We start from the raw sequence: 10,199 nt of genomic DNA on the forward strand, positions 1-10,199 counted from the left end.
AAACTGGCATTGTGTAATATTTAGCTTTCATTTAAATGAAAAATATTAAAGATTTTTGTTCCCATTTTAATGCTGAAACATAAGTATCTTTTAATAAATTAATTACAACTTTCCTCCTTTTGTCTTTTTGCTTATTCACGTAAAATAATGCATATAAAAGAATCGCAAGCGTAGAAATACACTGCCGTGACTAAAATACTCAGAGTACTTTTATGTTAATTTTTTCTTTAGAGTGACCGCTTGCTCGTTTTCCACCGTGTAATATAGAAAAAAAAGAACATTTCCAACTCGAGGAACTGAAGGATCCCAAAATCTAATTTTTGCTCACAAACTAACATATATCTCGTGATCAATTTTATAAATTCTGATTTTTCTAGAATTTTTAGCGTGGAACTGAAATGTAAACTGACTGTTGTAAATGGATTGAATTTCTTCTTAGTAAAGCTACTTCTAATAATAACAATTATTTTTTCTAATTTTCATTTCTTTGTTTCAGTGAAATTGAATATAACAGTTATTACGGATATTATTTTTTTTAATATTGCTAGATATTTCTCTAGTAAAGTACTACTACTGTACAAATTATTCAATGTCAATTATTTCATAGTATACAAGCACAGTACCAGTAGTATCAAAGTTTACTTTGGCTTTAATATTCCTTTATCCATTCCAACTGGAATGAAGAGGTTAAAAAGAGAGAAATAAAACATGACGAGCGGCCGCTGGGAAGTTCACAAAGCCTTTGTTGAGCTGTCTAGTATTTTACAAAGGCTTTGAGAGATCACAATTCATAACGAATCATTTTATTGTATGGATAGGAAATTAACTCTGTGACTACTCGACTAGCGAGTAAAGTTCATATATCATACTAGCTGTCGCCAGCAACTCCGTCAGCGCAGTATTTAAAAAAAGCTTAATTAGCAGCCTGTGTTCTTCCAGACTGTGTTCTACATCTGTGTCAAATTTTATCGAGATCCATCGATCCATCTCAATATTCGCATTTATAATATTAGTAATATTTTATATATGACCAGCGTCAGAGATCATTTCGTAAGCTAGAAGCTTACTGCTAGGAATAATCGAATGGATTCGAACCTATGACCACAAGGAATCGTTCGAATTTTTCATTACATTACATTTCTACATTTTCCATAATTTTTCTTGAATAATTGATAATTACAATCGTATATCGATCTTTTACATATCGATAGATAGATCGATCGATACGTAAAAGATCTAAGTATTGTAATATCAATTTAAACTAGCGATTAATTCCTTAATCAATATTAAAATAAACCTAGTTTAAATTAGGAAAGGAAGGAAATAAAATAAATATCAATAAATTGTTATTTACTCTTGTAATAAAAAATATTTGATATATTTAATATATGAAAACACATAATATATACTGTACAATATAACTTATTACCTATTTATCATTATCTTATACCAGCTCTCGCCCGCGACTCCGTCCGCGCGGAATTAAAAGTAAAACTAAATTAGTAGCCTATGTGTTCTTCCGGATTATGTTCTATATCCATGCCAAATATCATACAGATCCATTGAGCCGTTCTGGTGAAAGATTCAAACATCCATCCATCCATCCAAACATTCGCATCGATATAGCATTCTCGTGTCAAAATCGAAAAGGCTTGACCGATTTTTATGAAATTTAATATGCATATACACTAGGTCTGTGAATCGGCTACTATCTATTCCTCATACCGTTTTTAACTTATTTTTTTACTGAAAAATTTTATAATATTTAAGCTTTAACTTCAGGTTCCCTTTTTATATTCACCTACAGTTTCAAATAAAACCTCTTTAGTTCTTCTGACAATTTTTTCATCTGTATAATAAATATATTGAGTAGAAGATGTGCCCATAGACAAATTATTACCTATATTTATTTTTTTAGACTGTTTACAAGAACTATGGACAATTTTACAACCAATATTGATAAAATCTTTTGCATTATCTGCATTTACACCAGCTCCTGGCATTATTTCTATTTTACCTTCATTTTTAGATAAAAGTTTTTGTAACAGATTAATAGCTTTAGGGTCACCAGCAGACATTTGTTGACCACTTGTTAGTAATCTAGTAAAACCTAATTTAGAGATCCTATCTAGGGCAAAACTAGGATTTATACATAAATCAAAAGCTCTATGGAATGTAACAGGTATAGGATTTGCTGCAGTGATAACTTTTTGACAATTTTCTTCATCGACTTGTAAAGTTACTTTTAATGCACCAAAGACAAATCTATTTATATTTAAAGTTTTATAATATTCAATATCTGATAGCATTGTATCCATTTCTTCTGTTGTATAACAAAAATCAGAACCTGATCTACACCTTATCATTATATTTACTTTAGGTCTCTGTAAATAAAAAAAAAAAAAAAACTTTAGTTATATTTTGTCAGTTTATGAAATCTGATGTTATTTAGTTTTTAAACATTTAAACAAATAAATGTTACATTTACCTTAATGTTTTTACAACAAAATTCTGTGCAATTTTTATAAATTGGTTTTTCACAAGATATGTTATCCATCTGAAAGATATTAATTTAATTTGTAAATGCATTTGAAATAATTTACAAGTTAAGACAAAACAATGCAGATTAATTAGCTAAAAAGGTTAACATGAAAATTTTATTCATCACAATATGTTTATATTAATTATAAATCAATAATTAATAACCATTTTTAATATTTCCTTCACAAGTCCTGGGGATGGTGTTAAACCGCCTTCTGGTAATGAACTGCAGACTTCCAACTCATCAGCTCCACCGTGAATTGCATTTATAGCTGATTCCAAACTATCAATACAGACTTCCAACATGATTTAGAAAGTATTTGAGGTGTTATAAGTTTTTACTATTTAACCTTAAACGCCTTGTAAAAATATGTGTACTGTGTAGTGGTGTGAAGATTTGGACTACACTAATGATTGTTAAAACAATAATTTAAAAATCTATTTCTGATTTTGAAATGAAAACAAATAAACTTAACAAAATTACAACCAAAATAAGAATAACCAAAATAGCCAAAATAAGAATAACCAACTGATAACAAATGTCAAATAACAAGGATCGGAATTCGGAACCATGGACAAACGAAAAATAGGCACCGAGTCAAATTAAGTTCCCTTTTTGTCTTGTTTCCTTAGAGTTTTAAACATGGAATTAAGGTGGAAAATAATAAGATCTTTCACGTGTATTATTCACCTTTACCTTTTATTTCAACTTTCAAAAGGCACCATTTTTGGAAAATTATTTCTAAACGAAATTACATCAATCTGCCAAATCACTTAATTGTTGCTATACTCACGTTGGTTCTTTTTGACATTACGAGCTAAAAGGACACGCGAACGTAGGCAGAATTTAGCCTTCGTTCGGTTTCTTTTTATAGGTAAACTTCCAGTTTTTCTTCCTAAATCTTATTTCTATGAAATATGTATTTGTAGATTTAATTTAATTTAAAAAAAATTCTTGCGTTAAACAATTACTCTCAGTTGATTATCATTGAGGTTATACTAAATTTTGTGCCACATATTGAAAGAAAGTTTGCATAATTTGTTCTATGTCCTGTAGAATTTAAGTTAAGGTGTTACACTTAATCTCTTACAGTTATGTCTCGAAATAAACAACATGAGGAGACTGATAAACTCACCCGTATTGCGATCGTGAATGCGGACCGTTGTAAGCCTAAAAGATGCAGGCAGGAGTGCAAGAAAAGCTGCCCCGTGGTGCGTATGGGCAAGCTTTGCATCGAAGTAACTCCCAACGACAAGATAGCCACAATATCCGAGGAACTTTGTATCGGTTGTGGTATTTGTGTCAAGGTAAGTTAACAAACATGTTTTATAACATATTTTCAAAGATTGTACACGTCTTTTACGTATTGACGTAACTCGTATGACGTTCAGACATCCAGAATAAGCCACAGAAGTCATCAAAACATTTACATAAATATATGGTGGACACAAAACTTGTGAAAAAAAAACAGAGTTTAATAAAACTTTTTCTTACAGAAATGTCCCTTTGATGCAATTACAATTATCAACGTCCCATCCAATCTGGAGAAGCATACCACTCATCGGTATTCTAAGAATTCTTTCAAACTGCATCGTCTTCCAATCCCCCGCCCTGGAGAAGTGCTGGGGTTAGTAGGACAAAACGGTATTGGCAAGTCAACTGCCTTGAAGATCCTTGCTGGTAAACAAAAACCCAACTTGGGTAGATATTCAGTAAGTTTATTATTATAATTAATAACTATTAATTGGCTTCATTATTAATTAAATTGATAACTTAACATGGCTTCATATTTGCTTTAAAATATATATAAAATATTTTTACTTTTAAATGTAATTATACTTCTTTATAAGCTAAGCAATACCACTAAATAGATCTGCAGTTCAAAAGTTATGTCTGTGTTACAAAACTGTTACATAATTACAATTACTCATTATAAAATGTGTGTTGTCTACCCAGGTTGAGTTCATTATATATGAGAGCTTATTTAATTTATAATACCATTAAGCAACTAATGTATTGTTGCTCAGTCAAAAAGAAAACTATGACCTATTAAACATATGGTTTTGTTAGTTTTTAACAAATCAACACAGTAGAATTATTTTGAAGCATCCTTATTTATGTATGTTGGTTCCATTGTGGTCTATAGGTGTCATTCAATCTGTTAATAATTATGTATTTTGTTAAATGATTAATTGCTTCTAATGACCTGTGTTTTTAGGATCCTCCAGATTGGCAGGAAATCCTGTCTCATTTCCGTGGCTCAGAGTTGCAGAACTACTTTACCAAGATCCTTGAAGATGATTTAAAGGCTCTCATTAAGCCTCAATATGTGGATCAGATTCCTAAGGCTGTGAAAGGAACTGTGGCACAATTGCTTAATAAAAAAGATGATAGAAACAACCAGGCAGAAATTTGTCAAATGCTTGGTGAGATTAATTTTTTGTACTTTAGTCTAGTCTAAGTTGGGGATGACTAGGTCTTATTTTAACTTATGTTTTGACCCAAAGGACTATAGAGATGTGTTTGTTTTAGATTTAACCCACATTCGCGATCGTGAAATCGCTGCATTATCTGGTGGAGAGCTCCAGCGCTTTGCTTGTGCCATGGTGTGCATTCAGAACGGCGATATCTTCATGTTTGATGAGCCGTCTTCCTATTTGGATGTAAAGCAACGTCTTAATGCTGCCCGCACAATCCGTTCTCTTATACATCCAGACAAGTATGTATAAAATGAAATATCTTTTAATGTCCCAATTTATTTCTCTTTAAATTATTAAATTTTCAGAAAGTATCAAAACTATTCGCACTTTTCACCGATAGATCTACGAAAATATTAACCTATATTGTATGTTTAAAATAACAAAAATTTACCAATTTCTGCAATTTTTTTTTCTTTTCACAGATTCATAATTGTAGTGGAGCATGACTTGTCTGTACTAGATTATTTGTCAGATTTTATATGCTGCTTATATGGTGTACCTGGTGCTTACGGTGTTGTGACTATGCCCTTCTCTGTTAGGGAAGGTATGTAATACAGCGTTTTTTAAAAACGTAAATAAGTCCAAAGTCCTATTAAAAAAACTTTTTATGTCTAAAAAATTAAATTTTAGGTGTAATTCATAATTCAAAAATATTAATAAGATGTCGAATGAAGCAAAATATAACCATAAACAACTGAGTATTTCTTTTTTTCATAATTGTTACAGGTATAAACATTTTCCTTGATGGGTTTGTACCCACAGAAAACATGAGATTCAGAACTGAATCTTTAGTCTTCAAAGTTGCTGAGTCTGCTACTGAAGAGGAGGTAAGTCACAGATTGTTTCAATTTTCCTTAGAAACAAAAACATATTTCTCCTATACTTTACTATAAAATAAATAAAATACTATTAAAAAAATAAACTTTTCATAACAAAAAGTAATAAGAAAGATTGAATTATAAAGATGCTGAAGTGCTAAAAATTTTCTCACAGATTAAAAGAATGAATCATTACGAATATCCTGAGATGTCTAAAAAAATGGGCGACTTTAGCCTTAAGGTGATGCCTGGTGAATTCTCGGACTCTGAAATTTTAGTATTACTAGGAGAAAATGGGACTGGAAAAACGACATTTATCAGAATGTTAGCCGGCAACTTGGAAGCAGATGAAGGTGAGCCTATCCAAAAAAAATCATGATTCGCACTGTGTCAAGTCTAAAATTATACAATTTTATTTCGTATAACGTCTGTTTCTGCAGTTATTTTTAAGTTTAAGTGTTTTTTTTTTTTCAATCAAGATCTTAAAAAATATTTTACGTGTATCCGAACGGTTTCATATGTGGCAACACGAATTTACGATGTGTCAAATAAGTTTTAAGCTGTCAATTGCTTTTGACTTGACGTATAAATCTTTAAAGCGATATAATAGCGTTTCTTAAATTTCTAAATCTAATATAAATGTAAAAAGTACAGTTGATTCCGTTATTTTATTTAAAAGTTCCTAATTTTTCTTAAAAATGTAAACGATGCTTCGGTGTTGAGGTTATAGGTTAAATGTAAAATAAGTGTATTTGAATGGACTGGTACCGTAGTTTCAAGACGTTAGCATGGCTAGAACGGAATTATTTGATTTATTTTTCCATCCTGTATTTCAAAAGTGCTTAAAACATGCGGAATCTTCGATATGTAGTGAAGGTAATGTTTGTATGCATGTAGATATTGACGCGTCCTCGTTTTACAATTACTAGTACTTGCGAGTAATGTTGCTTATAAAAGTTTTATTATTACTACGACGTAATTAAATCATAAAAAATACTACGAATTTCATCAAACAATTGTTAGGAAAATGTTAAAATTTAGAAAAAATGCGAAAAAACAATCGAGGCTTACTTTGATTATGTTGTTACATATTTGTTGTTGTTCTTTTATTGTAAAAGTTACTTTCATTTAATTTGTGTAAAAACTGAGTAATATAATTGTGTTTATTCAGATTCGGGCCAGTTGCCGCAGTTGCATATTAGTTATAAGCCACAGAAAATATCCCCCAAGTCTCAAGGTTTGGTCAGAAGCTTGTTACATGACAAAATAAGAGATGCATATGTCCATCCACAGGTAATGTTGAATTTAATTTTGTTATTTACATTATGTAAAGGTAACCCTCCTTGTAGCAATGACGCACATTTTCCGATGTATCATATTTGAGCAAACAGTTTCTGCATAAATTCTATCAGTACCCAAACTGATTTCAGTCACCGGGCTAGCTGCTCTGTGATACTGATTTTACTACTCATGCAACAGAAAGTTAATTACATTAGCTAACCTTGAAAATATTTGTTTTTTTTTTGTCTGTCCTTTTAGCAATGTGAAATGTAATAATTTTAGCAACCTTTTCAATATTGCAGTTTATCACTGATGTCATGAAACCTATGAAAATTGAGGAAATAATGGACCAAGAGGTGCAGAACTTGTCTGGTGGTGAATTGCAGCGAGTAGCGTTGGTGCTTTGTTTAGGAAAACCCGCGGATGTGTACCTTATTGATGAACCCTCGGCTTATCTTGATTCCGAACAGCGTTTGGTAGCAGCTAAAGTTATTAAGAGGTATGAATTTATTGTTTAATGAATGAATGGCAATATTTTATTACCCTCCCAAGTAGGGTTGGCGACAGATAGGTAGCCGGCCGCAAAAAGCCAAAACTTTAAGGTTTATAAAAACTTGTGTACCGACCCCACATGTGTGGGATAAGTCCAGGGAGGTAATGATGAATGGCAACATTCTCTCTATGAACTTTATGCAAGTTAAAGAAAATGGGTTCGAAGTATTGCTTACATGTCAGTATTTTGTTTGGACTTCTTTAGTTGCTGATTATTTGGCAAAAAGAAGCTGTTTTCTGTTAATTAGACAAGACAATTAATGTCAATGATTTTATTTATTTACATATGATTAAGTATTATTCCATACAGGTTTGTTTTATAATACTTTTACAGATTTATCCTTCATGCGAAAAGGACAGGCTTTGTGGTAGAGCACGATTTTATAATGGCTACATACCTTGCTGATCGGGTGATAGTATTTGAAGGCACCCCATCTTCGTTTGCGACGGCCCACGCACCGCAGTCCTTGTTAAATGGAATGAATAAATTCTTAGAGCTTCTAGGCATTACATTCAGACGTGACCCAAATAACTTCCGGCCTAGGATCAATAAACATGCCTCTGTAAAGGTAAGATTTTTGTTATGCTCTATTTTAACTGCAGTGATGTTAATTGTTATTATAGTCCGTTTTATTAATACAATTTTCACTATGTTAAATGTTTTTTTTATTATTATTAATTACTTGATCCAATGGTTTCTTTATTTATTATATTATTTATAGTTTTTTCTGCCTAAAAGATGATTATTTTTTTTACATAACAGTAACTCTTAAAAGACATAACTTTCCATATGTTGGGTTGATATTGGATTCACTTTTTAAAGAAATATGTTATTTAGTATCTCACTACTGTAGATTAGGTTTTTTTATTATATTTTTTTTATATTTCAGGATATGGAACAGAAAAGAGCAGGCCAGTACTTCTTCTTGGAGGATTAAACTACTGTCTGACATAAACCGGAGTAAAATGTCACAATTGTACTGGACGTCCCGCAACCGATGTATTTACATTTTATTAAAAATGAATATATAATTGCAATTAAATCAGTTTTATACAAATATTGTCTGCTTATTTACCTATTTAAATAATCATATAAATATAAACTCATTCACTTTCACTTTTTCATTCACTTTTTGTCGTCATATAACTCGGAAATTTATCATTGCTTGTATTATTTTATATAAATAAAACTAAACTATGTTAAGTTATAAAATTATAATTTGTCATGCGAAATTTTTGAAGTATTATTTATAAACCAAATTATAGTTTAAATCTAAACAATAAAAAATAATAATAAAAAAAAAAGAAATTATGCCTATATGTGATAAATTTGCGTTCACTATGATATAAAACCTGTTTATAAAATACTAGCTGTCGCCCGCGACTCCATGCGGTTAAAAAAGTAGAATTATAAGTAGCCTATGTGTTCTTCCAGACTATGTTCTACATCTGTACCAAATTTCATCAAGATCTGTTCAGTCACTCCAGAGATACTAAACAAACATCCATCCATCTAAACATTCGCATTTATATTTGTAAGATTTAGACTGTTAGCAAATCTACATTTGTTCCCGATAATCTGTGAAACAACTGGATCGATTTTGACGAGACATTTACTGGAAGGTAGCTGATTTATGCGAAAGTACTTTTAAAAGTAGTTTTTGTTTTCTTTTTTTTATTTTACTCTGGCGAAGTTGCGAGTAACATTTAATATTTGTTTTCTGGTAAAATACTCACGCTTCTTGTCCAAGGATTTCTTCTTTATTGCATTGTAACTGAACTTTTACCAACCAAGTTGTTTACAAAATTTATGATGAGTTGTTCTTAAAAATACAATCACTATCGTTAATGTTACATTAATCACTAAACTACTGAATGACAGTAATTTGTGATTCATCTTCCAAGACATTATTTCTTTAAATAAGATGATGTCATTATGATAGTAAAACTAAATAAGATCGATCTCGTCATCAATACGTCTATTTATATGGTGACGTATACAGGAAAACTACCCGACGATTCATAGTAAGACTGGGTATTTTTTTGTGATCGTGCGATTTAATCGAGTGTGAACTCTGAATATCTTACTAATATAAATGCGAAAGTTTGGATATATGTTAGAAAGTATCTCCAGAACGATTCAACGTATCCTGAAATTTAGCACAGATGTAGAAAAACAACAAAACAAGTTCAAACTCAAATATACCTACTTGAGTACAATCTGGTACAAAATATTGTAAAATGTACACAAAAATCTATTTTATAAACTTATTTTTGGAATATTCATTGGAATTAATATAATTTTTTGGGAAAGAATTATTTTGAAGCCTAACTTTAGTCTAAAATGGTTTTGATTTTCTTATAACGTAGTTGCCGGCTTTCCAATGTTCGCCGGTCTCGGTCTTAGGGCTCAGCTCACAGCGGCGTAGCGTCGCCCGCCCGATGACATCATCGCTGCCGCGATTACGACGTGGCTGTATCAGAGGTGCACAACTTTTGATTCATTCAAGTTTTAGACAACGAAAC

The 10,199-nt window shown here is 31.2% G+C and overlaps 2 protein-coding genes across 2 annotated transcripts; one reads left to right on the plus strand and one right to left on the minus strand.

The window, feature by feature from the left end:
- Positions 1 to 1,778: 1,778 nt before the first annotated feature.
- Positions 1,779 to 2,989, minus strand: LOC106715453 (copper homeostasis protein cutC homolog). The gene is made up of 2 exons (XM_045682246.1): positions 2,707 to 2,989; positions 1,779 to 2,384 (listed from the first exon to the last, which is right to left on the minus strand). Exons 1-2 carry the CDS (start codon positions 2,845 to 2,847, stop codon positions 1,779 to 1,781), a joined length of 747 nt encoding a protein of 248 aa, XP_045538202.1. The 5' UTR covers positions 2,848 to 2,989.
- A 326-nt stretch (positions 2,990 to 3,315) lies between these two features.
- LOC106715495 (protein Pixie) lies at positions 3,316 to 8,715 on the plus strand. Its single transcript, XM_014508794.2, has 12 exons — positions 3,316 to 3,416; positions 3,635 to 3,849; positions 4,039 to 4,254; positions 4,761 to 4,968; positions 5,075 to 5,261; positions 5,445 to 5,566; positions 5,749 to 5,849; positions 6,016 to 6,193; positions 7,012 to 7,133; positions 7,424 to 7,620; positions 8,008 to 8,242; positions 8,564 to 8,715. Exons 2-12 carry the CDS (start codon positions 3,637 to 3,639, stop codon positions 8,609 to 8,611), a joined length of 1,827 nt encoding a protein of 608 aa, XP_014364280.2. The 5' UTR covers positions 3,316 to 3,416; positions 3,635 to 3,636; the 3' UTR covers positions 8,612 to 8,715.
- Positions 8,716 to 10,199: the final 1,484 nt, after the last annotated feature.

This window comes from Papilio machaon, chromosome 18, assembly GCF_912999745.1.
Source record: "Papilio machaon chromosome 18, ilPapMach1.1, whole genome shotgun sequence".
Classification (NCBI taxonomy): Eukaryota; Metazoa; Arthropoda; class Insecta; order Lepidoptera; family Papilionidae; genus Papilio; species Papilio machaon.